We start from the raw sequence: 18,494 nt of genomic DNA, 5'->3' as shown, positions 1-18,494 counted from the left end.
AACAGATAACTGGACAGCCAGCCCTACCACATCTACCAGCATCAAACTAGGAAAGAAGTGGTAAAGTAGTGAAGCCCGCCTCTTGCTCAATTCGATTGGCTGCCTGGGCTAAGTGTGACATTGACAAGCTGTGTGACTGTGGATTTGAACTGAAAAGTTGAGAATATTTTAATTTGAATGCATGTCTTAAAACCACTAGAAAAATGCAAAGTGCTGCACAAGAGAGGAGCACAGACCAGGCGTTCTGTACTATAGGAACAATGGTTTAGCTGGCGATGAGTTTCTCTAAGAGTTTGGAGTGATCAGCCCCTTATACATGAACATATTTTAAATGTCAGTTGAAGAATAAAAGTGAAGTGTCAGCTTTGACATGTTAGGTTGGAGACGTACTTTTTAAACATGCAACACATGTGTTTCTGACTACGTACACAACCAAAGCTCCAAATGGACACAGGATACACAAGGCAGTGACATATTCTTTATCCTATATCTTACATGAAATAGTTCAAGCTTTCTCCCAGGCAGCCATTGTTATCCATTCCTTTCATTTAATGAATGAAAATCAGTCTACTGAAAACCTGAAACCTGCTAGTGTTTAGTCTTTCACAGTGAACATAATGTCTGCTTGTATTACTGTAAAAGGCAATTTATTGCTGCATAGTAAATGCGGTGCAGACATTATACTTATACCTTCCCTTACAGATGCTTTCTTACGCATCAGTGGTGAAACTTTTATGAAATGTGATGGATGACCCTATCTCAAGCTAGTCTCAAGTCTCAACAAGTCATTTTAAAAGTGCACTGGAATCAACTGCCTAGGTGTAGGATATGTCTCAAAGCTTTGGTTTTAAAAAAACATAATATTGCATAACTTTGTCAAGGAGGTAAGTGTCATCAGAAGTGAACACACTGAAAGCAGATAAAGATTAATTCCTAAAAGCTTGTAAAATGTCAGTTGAAGAGTAAGGGATGAAAACTGTTACAATGATAATGTGTAAACTGATGAAACCATTGGAATTCAGTTGAATCATAACTGATGTAAGCAGTTGAAATTTCAGTTAAAGTGGAGGTGCTGGAGACATTTTGATTGTGTGCAGCATAAGCGTAATTAAATTGTCTGTTGAAGTGTAAGAAATTAACATATTTGAAGTGTAAGTTGAAGAATAAAGTATGTCAGTTAAATTGTAAGCAATTAAAGCACTTGAAACTTAAATTCTTGTGTAAGATAATGATACAACTTATATGTCTATTGTTGCTTTGAGGACCACAATTTAAAAACAATAAACACTATCTATTTATTCTTTATCCTACCTCCATTCTTATCCATTCCTTTCACTACGGTATAGTCTATTGTTTGTGTATTTGTCTGTTAATTATTATGATTATGTTTTTCTGCTTTTGTTTCAGGTACATTCAGAACTCTCAGCCCTACCTTAACAACATGACTGCAGTGGGCTGCATGATGGCTCTGGCTGCTGTCTTCCCTCTGGGCATCGATGGCCTTCATGTCCACAGGAGGCAGTTCCCCGTGGTCTGCCAGGTACACTTTCAGAGTTGCTCAAACCATAGTCTCCATGATGTCACCCATATGTTTCTGAAGGGCCGTTGTGAAGCTCAAAGTTGGTGGCTCCGGCAATCGCCATCTTGGCAGTGATGACACAGCCTAACTCGCAGCGAAAGCTAAAAATGAGCAGAGGTGGAACGTCGGTGGAGCTAGGCCGGCAGAGGAGACAGCTAGCAGCTAGCAGCTAGCTGTCACTTGAAGCGAACATGCCCTCAATTATTATGCCTAACTTTATGACTTAAAATAATTAAAATGGGTGAGTTGAATAACAATTACCCCCCACCCCGTACAGTTGTCATGAAGTTAGCTATAGAGACCAAAAACATTTCTTGCACCAGGCTGTAAACATGGTTATTTCTGCAGTAAAGTTGGTCATTTTAACAGGGGTCTATGGGGATTGACTACCTTTTGGAACCTGCCTCAAGTGGACATTTGAAGGACTACAGTTTTTGGAACTTTGCCCTTGCTCCAAACATAATGTTTAGATTGTTTTTCTGTACTTATATAGCGCTTTTCTCGTCTTCCGACGACTCAAAGCGCTTTAACACTACATGTCATGTCATCGCAGGCACAGCTTACAGGAGCAATTTGGGGTTAAGTGTCACTCACAGTCATATAATGTCAAAATCATCATATCAAACATATTTAGCTTGATAGCATTTTTTTTATTTTGGAGTTACTATAATGTTTTTTAAATCAATTCAAATTGTGCTGTGTCCAGATACCCTGATGAAGAGGATAAGTTAAAAGATATCTCCACTAAAACAGTAAAGATGTTGACAATCATGTCACTTAAGCACAATTATATAATATCCTCGTGTCTAGGACACTCAACATCAGCATCTTGTTTGGGGGTGTAATCTGGTAATTTGGTTTCACACAGGACACCGTCTCCTGGGTGAAAGCCGCATGTTTTTCTCACCCATCCATCCACCCTGACTCCTCCCTACACAGACTTTATCACTCTTTATTCTACGTCACCTGACGTCCTCCTTTACTATTTTCATCCTTATGGCCACGTAGAACTTCATAGCTTGGCGTTTAGGGCAAAATCTGGTCCGGGACCTCGGTCGGTAACGATGTTTGGCCCTGATTATCTGATAATGTGAGGGGTTTACATATCCAGTCTTAAACCTCCCGAAATGTTCGCAGCCCCATCAAGACCGCCCCTATAATCTAAAACATGTTTGATATTTTGGAGAATCTGAATAAAAACATGATTGCGTCACGAAATGCTAAAGAATAGACAAACTATGTTGACCGCGTCTCCCTAGCCATTTTCAAAATGATCAACTTTACAGCAGAAATAAACATGTTTACACCCTGGTACATTAAAAACAGTTTTGGTCTCTATAGCTAATATCCCTCCTCATGACAACTAAACAGAGGGTGATTTTGTTTTATAAAACTCATCTGCTTACATTACATTAAGGCTTGAAGTTATGTTTATTAAAGGCTGTGTTTGCTTTTAGTGAAAGGTGGGTACTGTCTCAGGTCGCCTGCTGCTAGCTGTTTGCTCTGATGCATCATCTGGGACGCCTCAGCTCCACCAACATTCCACCTATTTGCCAATTTATGGATTAGCCGGGAATAAGGCTGTGTCGTCAATGACAAGATGGCAGCAGCCGGAGCCATCTACTTTGAGCTTCACAACTGCCTTTCATAAACCTGCGAGTAATGTCACAGACACTTCATCAATATTTTACACAGCATAAGGGTCCAAAACAGTAGAGGTACAAGAGCATCATATTTTGAAGCTTAGTGCAACTGACCAAGTCTTGGTATCGGTTGAGTTGGGAGTGAGAATGTGTTGTTCCAGATGTTAATTAGTGAGTATTAATGTTGCACGGATATTATATTGATATGGATCTTCTCATTTCACTCTTGGAAGGAAGCAAAGTGTATATAACGTTGAACTATTCCTTTAAAGCAAATAAGGGTAAAACCCTGTTAGTGGCCCCTAGTGACTAGAGTTAATATATGCTCAACACGGCTCATCTTCTCTGATATTCCCATAACGTGTGAATGCTTGTCTTCGTCCCAGGTCAACATGGCCGTGACATGAAAGAAGAATTAAAACGTGCCCAATTTAAACAAATTCCTCCATACCTCCCTCACATTTTGCTCTCGTAGATGGGGTAGATATGGTTGGATGTCTTCTTCTTCTTTCACTCTCTCTATGGGCGGATTACAGACATGCAAGCTTCTTGTGTCAAATTCTGACCAAACTATGCTGTAGCTGAGTTTATTCTTTGGAATATAAATCTCCTATTCTGTTGATAGAAATGTGCGTTTTGCGACATTTCAAACATTTACTTCAAATGTGCCTGACAATAGCTATTGTGTTTTTGCCAGCACATTTCTGTATTAGTGAGTTATTTAATGTAGTACCCAAACCAATCAGTAAGTAGTGATCTATTTGTCTCGCCAATGTCAGTTTCACTTAACATGGGAGCTGGGATACTGATTGCTAGAGAGATGTGGGGGGTGATCACAAATCTGGACCCTGGCTTAATGCCATTCAGGCATGTCAGAAATATGAATTTTTACATTTTTAGAGGTAGAAAAGAGAGTTTTGACCATAAAATGCATAGAAGTCAGAAATACCAGTGAAATCTTTAGGTGAATCAGTCCGGTCCAAGTTGACATGTCTGTTATTGTTATTATTGTATTGCTGGTATGTCATTATTACATCACTGTAAACTGCTGGCTACCGTTACATATGAAAGTGTTATTTCCACAGAAAGGAGATCAGATCCAAAACAAAACTTGTTAATTTCCACAAATATTCTCTAGTTTAAAGACTTTAAGCTTCTGATTCTTGTCCACCATCACTGCTGTATTACAGAGTTTAAGGTAAGAGATAGCAAGCCATAGAGAAGGTTATTTTCATTTCAAGGTCATTTCTGAAAGGCTATTAAACTCAAACAGGGATTAATGATGGAGAATGACTGATTTATCTGTTTAATATATTAACCAATTTAATTATGAAATATTTCATTGATTTTCTTCTCTGCTAGTTTCGGCTGTGGCTGCTCGGTCTGGGTTTTAGCCTCGCTTACGGCAGCATGTTCACCAAGATCTGGTGGGTCCACACTGTCTTCACCAAAAAGGATGAGAAGAAGGACAAGAGGAAGGTAAATGTGGCAGGGATTTAAAGCAATGGATTTACGAACAATTAAGTCCACCCGGAGCGTTTCTGCCAAGCCAAGGGGGGTTAGGCTTTGCTTAATCATCATCCCCTTCAAGGGCAAGCTCCCTTGACCCTCCCTTACCCTCAACGATGATGTATTCCCCAATCATGTGTTATCTTTTTACATTTACTCTCTGCCCGGCTTCAATAGTTGGCTCACAATGGGATAGCTCGCCGTTGAGCATTCTGTAGCATCTATTTGTCGGGCGGCTTGGCCAGTGAACTCTTTCAATCTGCCCTAGTTCTCCATCCTCAACCCCCCTCCTCCCTCTCCTGTCTCCTCTATGGGACACGTCAGACACAATGTCTTAGATCGGACACTCCTGCTGTGAGGCAAGAGCAGAAATCTTCCCAGCAGAGAGATAACTATTACTGATTATGAATATCTTTAGTTGGGTAACCCTATCAGTTGGGCTTAAGGGGGCTCTGTCAAAACTGGTTGAGATCCCTTTAACTCATGTAATGCCCATGCCATGGCTGCTGTAGCCCATCTCTCTGAGGGTGGAGAAGACACAAGGGGAACTTCTGTTTGTTTAACAACTATATGTTGTAACAATCAGTAATGGATGAACCTAAATGTTGACAAAGTGTGGAGTAAATTTGGTGGTTGCAACAAGAATCTGGCGAGGGGTGACTGAAGATCAGAGTTGATGTCCTGCAGAGTGATGAGCTTGATGGAATGCAGCTGTGGGTAATCAGAGGTAACTGGGAGCCAGGAGAGGAACTCCCGACACACGCCATACAGACACAGATAGACATGCACAGAGGGAGGGGGAAAAAACCCTTTGGCTGCTAATGTTTTCTCTTTCAATTTTCCGAGGCGAGTAGAGACTAGTTCTAAAACATTATATTCAATTTAATTATCTACTATCAAATCATAACAGAATCTATGTGGAGACACTCTTCATATAGAACAGGTCTAGACCATACTCTTTAATTTACAGAGAACCAACATCCCCGCATGAGCAATCACAGGGGCCACATTGGCAAGAGAAAACTCCCCTTAAACGGGTAGAAACCTTGGGCAGAACCGGGCTCTGGGTGGGCATTACTTTAGCAAATCTTCGGTTCACTGTGATTGCAATAGTTTTCTATTCAGTCAGTCGAGGCAAAATAGAAGTTACATGAATTAAACTCCAGGTCTACAAGTAAGTTTGTAGCCCCCCATTACTCTATATTACAAAGTAAATGAAAAAATGAAGCACAGTACGGGCTGATCACGTCTCATACATCAATCTCGTTCTTAGGTGGTCCTATCAATTGAGCAAATTTGACCCTGAACTTATAATCAACAACCATTACATTGGTACAGTCCCAGTTTTAGGGATAGGGATAAAAAGTTAGAGGTTTGGGTAAAAATGAAACATAACTTGGACCATACACACAAAGGTATGCTTTCTCAGAAGCATTTTCATAAAGTATATTTTTATTTTACAAAAAAGAAGGCTCCAAGAATGAGACTAAGTGGTTGGTTTGGCAAATGTAAGTTAGAAACGTGCCCAAAGAGCAACTCACAGCCACGTCCCTAAACTTTTCAATGGGAGTTATTAAAACATCTGTTTTCAATGTTATCAGCCAATTGAATGGCTGTTATCAGTGGTCATCACTACCATGCTAATGATTCAGAAGGGCCAAACGAAACCCCCCAAAAAATGAAAGTGAAACTTAATGTTGTGAATGTCAGATGTGCTACACATCCCTCCACCATGCATTATTGTATTGGCACTTAACATTAGCATTGGATGCAGTGGCGGGCCGTGGATTTTATACCTGGGCCTTCAGTGCTGTTCTACACTTCTAATAACCTCATTATGATGTCACAGCTACGGGTTATTATTTGTTTCGTGTAAAAGCCGCATATTCACATAACAATGCAACATTTGACAAATGAAATAAAATGTTACATGAAGTTCAACACCTAGCATACAAAACACGAAATGCAGAGTGCAGATACATGAATACGAGCATGAGGGGACGCTGCGTCATTAACGGACAATACAATCCAAATCAATGTAACACAATGACAAACTCACAAGAGCAGTCGCATATATTCGTATGACAACAAAGCAACAAATCAATCCAGCAGACCTGCAGCGGATCCACACATTCCACCACACGAGCACGAGCCATTCAAATATTATTCATAAAAACACCACGATAGACAAATGAACAGTAGTAACTGTAGAGGTAAACAAACTTCACTTACCAAATGCTGTCTATCCTCCTTTCTTTGTTGACAAAGAGTTTAATCCCAGTACATCAGTTCCAGTAAGAAGTCCTTCTCCATTCATCGATGCCAGTCGAGCCTCCCCAGTTGTATTTCGCCGGTCGTCGTCGGTCTTCCGCCGCCGCTCGGTCGTCGTCTTCGACCGCCGTTCGGTTGTCCGTCTTCGACCGCCCTTCGGTGGTCGTCTTCAGCCGTGGACCGGCGAAGGGCAGGCCGCGGTTGTGGAGCTGTTTCCCTGCGAACGTGGTCGTTGTAGATCCACTCGAGTCTCTCCAAAAGTACCGACGCTCAGTTAAAATGAAACACATTCACAGCTAGGGCTGCACGATTATGGCCAAAATCATAATCGCGATTATTTTGATCAATATTGAGATCACGATTATTGATCACGATTATTCATTTGCCCCCTGGTAGTTGGCTGACTGTTGATTGAGGAAGCGCTTGATTTGATATGTAGCAGAGCACGTATTTTAAACGTCAATATCGCAGACGATCATGCTCATTTAATCGTGGCAGCCAAAATCCTGATCGCGATTAAAATTCAATTAATTGTGCAGCCCTATTCACAGCCATAACATGTGCAAAGCTTCTCCGACGCTGCATACAAATCCTTTTCCTGGCTGGGTCAGGGCTGCTAGCTGTGGGGTCATTTCTTACCGTCCAGTTTGTTCAGAAATGTCCTTCTTGAGAAAAGCGTTCCCAGTAACTCCGCCACTAAATCCGTTTCTCCTCCTTCCGCCATTTCATATTAAAAAAACAAAGCTAGGTAAAATGTCTTTCAAATATTTCCACTTGAACTCTGTCTGCTACAACCAAAGCTCTGCTAGCAAGCATTATGTTTCGCGGGCACATAGTCACGTGCCCGCCCACTGACCAATCACAGCACACTCTGCACCCTTGCGGCAGAGAGGCATCTGGATTCTGCAGTAATGCTGACGTAGCTGTAGGTCTGCAAACCGCTCTGGTGCATCCATGAATCTTAAACTAAAGATCTGATTGGTTGAAGACTATGTCAATCAACAATATCGTCCCCATTCACTTAACCTGCACATGGAAGCACTGGGTGAGTCTGCAGGCCTGGGGCCTCTCTTCTTACCTAGAGACACAGAGGTGAAATCTGATTGGATAAAAGTTCTACTTAAAACAAGCTGCACTGGAAGCAGAGCAACTGAGGAGCACAGTAGCTGTGCAATGAGAAAATAAGATAATGGGAAAAATATTTGTATAAATTATGATACATGTAGTGTATTTAAGAAAAATTATTAAATTATAAAATAGCTATAACTTTGTGATTCTGTTTAGGCCAGCAGAGAAGGCTTTGCAGGCCCTGACGGCCCACCACTGCCTCTTTGTCTCTTTTCCTGTCATGGCCCAGCGCTTTGAGGGCAGATTGAATTGGCTTCAGTTAGTGATGGATCATTGTTTTCTCGTCCAGCTTCGGCAAGTCTATTTATGGCTTCATAACTCCCTCCCTCACAAAATCAGAAAGAGAGGATTTGTGCCTTTTCCTGATCCCTTTCCATGCTGCTGCAGTGACCATCACCTCCCTGTTTCCCAGCAGCACCTGGAACCATGGAAACTCTACGCTACTGTAGGTGTTCTGCTCAGCATCGACATCCTGTCTCTCATGATCTGGCAGATCGTGGATCCTTTACATGTCACAGTGGAGGTATGGCCAATCCATTCATTTTGTTCTTTAATCGTAACTGGGCTAAAAAGTGATTTTAAATCTATTACCTTAAAGTATTTGGTCTGTCTAGTTAATCGTAAGGTTGATTGGGGAGAAAGACGTTATAAAACAAATAGAGGCATACAAATTATGGAAGCTTATGAATGCCGATATTAAAATAAAATAATTTAGTCAAAGTGAAACTCCATCCTGCATGATGTATGACAAAATGAAAATGTCAATGATTACTGACAAAATGAAAATAAGAACCCCTGAAAATGTTTTGGTGTACTCCTAAACATAACACTGCCATAAAGAACATACAATTGAAATGGACTTTTCATTAATATTTTCAAATTGGAAGACAATGTGCAACCTAAACATTTGAATTGGAATCTAACTCTAAAGCAAGAAATCTCTGTCTATCTGTCCATCTGTCTGTCCTTCGTATGTATCGAGAACTGCTCGTCTGATCTACTTTACTCTTGGCTGGTGTATTGCTGGGGACCCAAGGGGGTGCTTTGTCAAATTTGGTGCAATATGGACACTTTCAATATTAATAAACTTTGATGGGGCAGGTCTGCAGGGCTCTGAATTTAGAGTCCTGTATGTCAGCTGCAGAGGGCAGACCATGGCTCATTGACTGCAGTTCACTTTACAACCAAACTCTTCCTCACTGGAGTCAACATGAGCGGATAGCCAAGTGGAAGCAGAATCAAACCAGAATGTCTTTCACTTGTGTTACTGTGAGTACTTCGGTGTATACGTTTAAGTCAGCAAAAAAACTCTACTGTTTAAATCCATGCTCTACTTTATAACCACGGTGGTTATGTCAAACAAGCGACTAAGTGTATTTCACCAATGTCTCTATGGTATTCACCAATGGTATTGGCAGTGGTAGAAGTAGCCTACTGAAGTAAAACTAATAATAGTGAAACTATTAATACTACAACTACTAATACCACACAGTAAACGTCCTTCCCATTCAAAACCCCTATTTTAAGTGAAAAGTCAAAGAGAGCCATTAGCCGCACAATGTACTTAAATTTACTTAACATGTGTTCAAGGTGGAGCTTTCAATTCTATTATGATGCTGGATAGTATAATGAATATGAATGTATTAATAATGCATAATCAAATTGCAGTGGCGGGCCGTGTGTTTTATACCTGGGCCTTCAGTGCTACTACAGTTGAACCACCACTTAATAACCTCATTATGATGCCACAGCTACAGGTTACAGGTTAGCTACGGTACGCATTACGAAAATATATATATATATATAAAAAATATTTGGAAAATACAGAAGCTTAAATTGTGGGAAACATAATGTTCTTTCGGTGGAGCCACTGCGCTCAACCTGGCAACCCACTCAACGTAACAGACAACGTGCTGTCTGACACGCCCACCACGGAAAAACATTGTACTCTGGTGAGGCTCGTGGGTTCTGGGAGGCGTGCTACGCTAAACTAGCTTAGCAGGAAAACAACAGCAGCACACAAGCTACAAACTCTCCCCGCAGCATTTAGCTGTTCCCTACCGATTCAAACAGGGCTAAAGCAATCGCCACACAATCCCCATTTCCCCAGACCATAATTCTTGCTTTGTAAAAGAAAATGAAACCTCAAACAGAATCACATGTCAGAACCCTAATCCCTACCGGTTATTATTTGTTTTGTGTAAAAATGAAGCTCAACACCTACAAATACACTAACTGCAGAGTGCAGATACATGCATACACGCATGACGGGATGCTTCGTCATGAACGGACAATGCATATAGTCAAAATCAATGTAATTAACACAATGACAAGAACAAACTCACAATAACCAGTCACATATATTTATATAACAAAGCATGACAAATCAATCCAGCAAAACTTTCTTTGATTACTTAGATTTCAATGAGCTGTTGTACAGAACATCGGTGACGTTCAGTTCCAGCCAGAGGTCCTCCTGCAAATGTATTCGTTGAGTTGTAGATCCACTCGGGTCTCAGCAAAAGTTGTCAAAAGCACCGTAGCTTGTAAGTGTCATGTCGTGCTATGGTGTCTTGTTGCTGCCTTGGTTAGCCAACTCAGGTTAGCGTAGCGTAGCTCCAAAAACCAAGATGGTCGCAAATAAAACGCATTCCCAGCCATACAATGTGCAACGCTTCTCCAACGCTGTCAGCCAGAAATACTAGTCGTACAAATCCTTTTCCTGGCTGGGTCAGGGCTGCTAGCTGTGGGTTTTTTTTACGATGTCCAGCTTTTCCTGAAATCTCCTTCTCAAGAAATCCGTTTCTCGTCCTTCAGCCACTGAGTGTTAAAAAAAAAAAGAATCTACACCAAGCAAAACACAAAAAATGTCATGTCAATGTCATAACTTCTTACACACATGAAGATAAAGTTGTGAACACAGGCTGAATATCTATTATCAGAATCATTATAACTGTATTTTAACTGCTACTGTGTAAAGGGAATACTGCTGTTAAAAAGAACCTTATTTATTGAAAGTGTTTGCAAACCAAACGTTATTGCACTTTTGTTCATATAGCAGTACTTTTAAAATAAAAGTGCGCAATACCCTACTTTTGAATTAATTATTGAATTTTGCGCATAACAATGCGATTAATCGCCAAAAAACAATGCGATTAATTGCAGAAAAATCATTCGATTAATCGCGATTACAAATTGTAATCGTTGCCCAGCACTAATTTTTATATAATAAATCAATGAATAATATAAATTTGCTGTCATTTGACTTATCTATTACTAAATTAATTAATTCGACACATTTTCATTTTGGCATAATCAAATGTATTTAACCTAAATTTAAATAGATTTTGTCATGTATGTTTACTGTTAAAACCTCTTGCACCCGAGATTGGTGGGCTAGAGAGGGGGCGAAGAGTACACACATGTAGTACAAATCACTTCTGAGAACGAATGAAATGATATTTTAAAATATTTTAAAAACCCACATGACGAAGAAATTCTGATAAAATCGACCATGTAACCTCTTTTAATCACTCAAAAACATATATATAGACAAAGTACTTCAAGGTACTACAAGTTCTACCACAATTTCACCTATTTCTCGCCAGGAAAAGGCGAGCAATGTTCACCGTTATCGATCCCAGCCGCGATCTACGGGACTTTCACAGGCACACTGCATATCCAGGAGGACGAGCAGAACACACTTCGAAGTATAGCCTCCAAATTCTTCTACTTTAAACCATTAGAAATTACTATTGATCTGCCACAGATATCAACTCAGCCCATCATCATAAAAATTGAAACACTCCGTACCTTTTAGATGTTTCCTGGATGAAAATCGGCAACAACAAAAAAATTAATCCGTGCGGCTATTTCGCAGAAGTCTCTCTCCTCGTTCTGTGAAAAAAACTGTGTCTCTAACCAGCTTCTATGACGAATGAATAATAATTTCAGTTTTGGCCAATGGGTCACTCATGGGGGCGGATCACAGTTTTCGATTATTTTATAGGCTTAAAATTCTGGAAACAACTCAAAGAAGGTATCACTACACTGCCCACACTCTTCCGGGTTCAGATCTGTGAGAAATGGCAAATCGGTCGATCACAGGCTGTGTGAGGTTCAATTGCATCACGTAAAACTGAAATTCTGACGAAAATGAGCCATGTTTTACATGTTTTTATATGGCCCAGGCTCTCAAAATGATGCCAAACTGCTGTATTAGATATATTGAACACTATTAGTGATAAAAGAAGTGAAATATATAGTTATATAGTATATAAAAGTACAATAAAATAGCTATGTCTGCTCCTTCCAAAATCAGAATTGTCGTTGGCTGACCTGAGCTGACCTGCATTGATTTCTCAGACATACTTCACTCTATCAAAGCCCTTTTTTTTAAAAGGACTGCTGACGTGTTGTGATATGATTTGGGAGAGTTTAGGCCTTTGTGTGCATCATTTCAAATCAATAAAAGTGCTTTTTAGGCAACAAAAAAAAAAGGCGAACCTGAAAATGTTCAATTTGAGCTGTGTGTAACATTCGTTTCAGCATTTACCAGTAACATATACAATGATATGTACACATATTAACAAAGCTCACATTTATTTGTGTTATTTTGCCATTTAAATTATTCAAATAGACCTTGTAGTTAGAGATTTACACTCTCTAGAGTTTGGTTATGACATTTTCAAGCAGAGGTCTCAAAATAGGCCAAGGGTTTAAGAGGTTTTAAAGTTGTAGTGTATTGCTGTTCTTCACCTACGTGTTCATGTTGATTGTATGTAAGCAGAAATTCACCAGGGAAGCCCCCAAAGGAGACCTGGATGTTTTGATCCAGCCTTTACTGGAGCACTGCAGCTCAGAAAAGATGAACACATGGCTGGGTGAGTAGCTATCAGTGTAACATATAAATAACATATTAAACATATTAAAGTACTGTGTAAAAGCAGTACAGACAGTTCCATAATTTCTCACAGCTGCTATCTTGTTTCCTCTCTGCAGGTGTGGTCTATGGTTATAAAGGTTTACTGCTGCTGCTTGGCATCTTCCTGGCCTATGAGACCAAGTCCATCTCCACAGAGAAGATCAATGACCACCGAGCTGTGGGCATGGCCATCTATAATGTTGCAGTGAGTACAGTTAGTGTGTGTGTGTGTGCGTGTATGTGTGTGTGTATTTGCCAAAGACCATGACCTAAAGAGCAGCTTGCAGGTTAGAGCCCCCAGTAAACAAAAATGACGTAGGCACCAGATTGTTTGAAAAATTGTTTGTTTGTTTTGTTTGCTCCTCAGTCTTTTTTGTTTGTCTCTGCACTATGTAAAGCGTCTTTGGGTACTTAGAAAAGCGCTATATAAAATTAAAATATTATTATTATTATTACATAGATATGTGACATCTGGAGTCGTTTTTGTAAGACGTTTTTATTTCGGCATTAAAAAAAAGTCAAACCGGAGGTGATGTGGGCTGAGGGAGCGCGGCCAGTTAAATATGAATTAATATGGATCACAATGCTAATTTTAATAATGAAGAGGTTGAAAATGTATAGTCATATGCATATGTTAGACCACACTCTATGTGTCAGCCTGTCATATTAAATTTACTCAGAAACATTAAGGGTTAAAGATGGAACAAAAAATAAACATGAAATCAGAGAATATTTATTCATTTATTCATCAAATATTTGATTTTGTCATTGAAGCTGTTTTGACAAAAATGAGTAAATAGATTATATAAAATGACCTCATCTTGTGAGGAAAGATCCTGGAAGACGTTCAATTCAGGGAGTACAAAGTATAAAATAAATACACACAATTATACATCATTTTTTGTCGTTTTCATGGTAACGTGATATGTTGCAGCAAAGTACTGTCCCGTTCCTATTTACACCATTTCAAGCCCTCACAGTCTCTCCCACTGAATCACTTACCAGGTGACGTCAGTGAGTCCTTGAGGGTTCAGGGTTTGAGGGTTTAGGGGGGACATTGGGATTGGGCCTATCTCTCACTCACCTAATCAGGTCATTCAGTGTACCTGCTAGTCACACCCATCTCATCAGCTCATCACGCTCACCTGCTCACTCTGCTGTACCTACTACAGTATTTAGACCCCAGTCTCACACACACTCAATGCCAGATCCATCCATCCATCCATTTTCCTCCGCTTATCCGGGGTCGGGTCGCGGTGGCAGCAGGCCAAGCAGGCTGACCCAGACTTCCCTCTCGCCCGCAACATGTTCCAGCTCATACTGGGGGATCCCGAGGCGTTCCCAGGCCAGCTGGGAGATATAATCCCTCCAGCGTGTTCTGGCTCTTCCCCGGGGTCTCCTCCCAGTTGGACGTGCCCGGAAAACCTCCAGTGGGAGGCGTCCAGGAGGCATCCTAATCAGATGCCCGAACCACCTCAGCTGACTCCAATGCCAGATCATTCTCCGCATTTATGCCTGACCTTCCAACCGTTACCGACCCTGCCTGTTTGGACTTCTCCGCCTTGCCTCTTCCCCGGGAAACAATTCAGCCTTCTGTCCCCGACCACGAGATTCTGCCTCTGCTTCCTCGGGGTTCTGTCTGCCTTCTCCCTTGACAGCTTGGCGTTCCACCATGTGGGATTCTACACCTGTGCATATCCAAGACCGTTACCTGTTGTATGTTCAGTTTAGAATGAAGCTTCGATTTCAACTATCCAGTGTGTCTGTCATACTGCTTCAGGGTCCTTACCAAACCCGTTATAAAGGTATGGGGGTCGAGGGATGAAGGGATGCTGGATAAGGGATGAGGGAAGAGGGATTAAAGGTATGGGACGAAAGGATGTAGGGAAGAAGAAAGGAGGAGGTAGAGGGGGTCGTGGAAAGAAGGTTGAATGGGAGAGGTGAGGACCGCTGGTGTCCAGTGACTGGTTGGAACGGGGGGAGTGGAGACTATTGAGGGGGGGCCGTCTCTTCAAAAGCTTTGGTCATGCAGAGTCCCCAAGAGACAGCTTCATGAAGACAGGTGCCAGTTGGTGTTTCTGATGTTGTTCAGGTTGGAGCGGAATGGAGGAGAAGTACGCAGTGGAATACCAATGGCCAAATGATGTAATCAGGGATTCTTGACTTGAAGCGGAGGAGGCGTTTCCGATGCAAAATGAATCGCCCGAGTAAAACTCGGGGGATATTCCGGATCTGGATAAGATATAGCGGAAGTGGTGGTAAAACCAGGATTGCGTGGCCCCTTTGCCAACTGGCTGATCTTGAGCTTATGTAGCGGATGGATTCATATGGACTTAGGTATGAGTCTAGTCGGAAGAGGTAGATGGGCTGAGGTCGACCAGATTGGTTGGTCTTGCTGTGTTTGAGGTTGATGCTTGGGACGGTAGAGCCGTAGGTAGATGAGAGGTCTATGATGAGTCTCTTTTTTCCTGAATATTTCCTAGTAGCTATGCCGATAGGACTGATTCTGAATATGGGGAAAAGGGCTAGTGAGTGGGCTTATCATGTATGAGTCTTTAACTTCCTGAGCCTGGAGCTTGTCGACTGTATCGGGCTCAGAGATGGCTGATTGCATGTTTATACGTAAAGGAAGATTCTGGCTTCACCTGCAAACCTGGGTGGAAGCCGTGTGTGAAACTTTGTATGAGGAAGCTAGTGAACTGGCAGTCTGTGTGGTTCTTTAAGGCGGAAGCTAGGGTTGAGGGCCGAAGGTGGTTGGCTGGTTGGTGGCTGGTTTAGGGGCAACTGTGGCTCAGTGGTAGAGCAGGGTCATCCTTCAATCAGAGGAGCGGCGGTTCGATCCCTGGCTCCGTTGGTCCATGTCGATGTGTCCCAAATTGCTCCCGTAGCTGTGCCTACAAAGTGTGAATGTTGTATGAATGTTAGATAGTTCTGATGGGCAGGTGGCTTTTAGTGGCTGGAAGACTAGAAAAGCGCTATACAAGTACAGTCCATTTACCATTTAGGGGTGATGGATGCTGGGGGGACTGCGGGAGGCAGGCTGCGGTAAATGGTGGGGCCTTGTTTACGAGAAGCTGAGGCGAAAGTCAGAGGTGTTGTTAGGGTGAATGTGGTGGCCGGATGAAAGGGAGGGGGAAAAGCTTAAACAGTAGGAAACAAGGGGTGTTGGCCAGTGACTCTGCCATGGATTCCTGCTGTTGGAGCGATCTGAGCAGCTGAGGTAGCCGGTATCATGTTGGAAGGAGCAAAGTTGGTCAAGGTAGTGGGGCAGGAAGAGAAAAGGATGCTGGGATGGAGGGATGCATGTGCGTGGGATGGTAATGAAGACAATCTCCGGCTGTGTCGTCATAGCGGTGTTTGGAATCCGGAAGTGCTCTGGAGGCTTGGCTAGCGATAGTGGTGTTATGCTGAGAGTCTGTGAACAGTTTGTAAAGTTTTGCTTTTCTGTCGGACTGATGGAAGGGGACATTGCGCTTGCGTCTATATAGCAGTGGCGGGCCGTGGATTTTATACCTGGGCCTTCAGTGCTGTTCTACACTTCTAATAACCTCATTATGACGTCACAGCTACGGGTTATTATTTGTTTCGTGTAAAAGCCGCATATTCACATAACAATGCAACATTTGACAAATGAAATAAAATGTTACATGAAGTTCAACACCTAGCATACAAAACATGAAATGCAGAGTGCAGATACATGAATACGAGCATGAGGGGACGCTGCGTCATTAACGGACAATACAATCCAAATCAATGTAACACAATGACAAACTCACAAGAGCAGTCGCATATATTCGTATGACAACAAAGCAACAAATCAATCCAGCAGACCTGCAGCGGATCCACACATTCCACCACACGAGCACGAGCCATTCAAATATTATTCATAAAAACACCACGATAGACAAATGAACAGTAGTAACTGTAGAGGTAAACAAACTTCACTTACCAAATGCTGTCTATCCTCCTTTCTTTGTTGACAAAGAGTTTAATCCCAGTACATCAGTTCCAGTAAGAAGTCCTTCTCCATTCATCGATGCCAGTCGAGCCTCCCCAGTTGTATTTCGCCGGTCGTCGTCGGTCTTCCGCCGTTCGGTGGTCGTCTTCGTGGACCGGCAAAGGGCGGGCCGCGGTTGTGGAGCTGTTTCCCTGCGAACGTGGTCGTTGAGTTGTAGATCCACTCGAGTCTCTCCAAAAGTACCGACGCTCAGTTAAAATGAAACACATTCCCAGCTAGGGCTGCACGATTATGGCCAAAATCATAATCGCGATTATTTTGATCAATATTGAGATCACGATTATTGATCACGATTATTCATTCGCCCCCTGGTAGTTGGCTGACTGTTGATTGAGGAAGCGCTTGATTTGATATGTAGCAGAGCACGTATTTTAAACGTCAATATCGCAGACGATCATGCTCATTTAATCGTGGCAGCCAAAATCCTGATCGCGATTAAAATTCGATTAATTGTGCAGCCCTATTCACAGCTATAACATGTGCAACGCTTCTCCGACGCTGCATACAAATCCTTTTCCTGGCTGGGTCAGGGCTGCTAGCTGTGGGGTCGTTTCTTACTGTCCAGTTTGTTCGGAAATGTCCTTCTTGAGAAAAGCGTTCCCAGTAACTCCGCCACTAAATCCGTTTCTCCTCCTTCCGCCATTTCATATTAAAAAAACAAAGCTAGGTAAAATGTCTTTCAAATATTTCCACTTGAACTCTGTCTGCTACAACCAAAGCTCTGCTAGCAAGCATTATGTTTCGCGGGCACATAGTCACGTGCCCGCCCACTGACCAATCACAGCACACTCTGCACCCTTGCGGCAGAGAGGCATCTGGACTCTGAGCTGCAGTAATGCTGACGTAGCTGTAGGTCTGCAAACCGCTCTGGTGCGTCCATGAATCTTAAACTAAAGATCTGATTGGTTGAAGACTATGTCAATCAACAATATCGTCCCCATTCACTTAACCTGCACATGGAAGCACTGGGTGAGTCTGCAGGCTGGGGCCTCTCTTCTACCTAGAGACACAGAGGTGAAATCTGATTGGATAAAAGCTCTACTTAAAACAATCTGCACTGGAAGCAGAGCAACTGAGGAACACAGTAGCTGTGCAATGAGAAAATAAGATAATGGGGAAAATATATTTATAAATTATAATACATATAAGAAAAAATGTAATGTATTTAAGAAAAAATATTAAATTATAAAATAGCTATAACTTTGTGATTCTGTTTAGGCCAGCAGAGAAGGCTTTGCAGGCCCTGACGGCCAGCCACTGGCGCTGGGTGAGTGTGTTCTTCAGTCAGGAGACTGTCCACTCGGAAATGTGGGATATATGGGATCTGTCAGAGCATTGGCATGGTAGAGAAGGGTTGTGGTGGTTTCGGCCACCGTTCGGGCGGCCGGAACTCATAGGAGAGCGAGGTTTTGGGGTTTTTGT

At 42.0% G+C, this 18,494-nt stretch overlaps 1 protein-coding gene across 1 annotated transcript in view; it reads left to right on the top strand.

The window, feature by feature from the left end:
* gabbr1b (gamma-aminobutyric acid (GABA) B receptor, 1b) overlaps positions 1 to 18,494 on the top strand; it is a gene marked incomplete at its 3' end in the record, with an annotated part of 107,052 nt that overhangs the window by 80,226 nt on the left and 8,332 nt on the right. Inside the window, exons 11-15 of the mRNA XM_079176599.1 lie at positions 1,408 to 1,540; positions 4,585 to 4,701; positions 8,546 to 8,653; positions 12,920 to 13,013; positions 13,132 to 13,259. Of these exons, the coding sequence (XP_079032725.1) occupies positions 1,408 to 1,540; positions 4,585 to 4,701; positions 8,546 to 8,653; positions 12,920 to 13,013; positions 13,132 to 13,259 (580 nt within the window). The remainder of the gene's footprint in view (positions 1 to 1,407; positions 1,541 to 4,584; positions 4,702 to 8,545; positions 8,654 to 12,919; positions 13,014 to 13,131; positions 13,260 to 18,494) is intronic.

This window comes from Pholis gunnellus, assembly GCF_910591455.1.
Source record: "Pholis gunnellus genome assembly, chromosome: 16".
In the NCBI taxonomy this organism is placed as follows: Eukaryota; Metazoa; Chordata; class Actinopteri; order Perciformes; family Pholidae; genus Pholis; species Pholis gunnellus.
The sequence above is the reverse complement of the archived record's forward strand: the minus strand, read 5'-3'. Positions and strand labels throughout refer to the sequence as shown.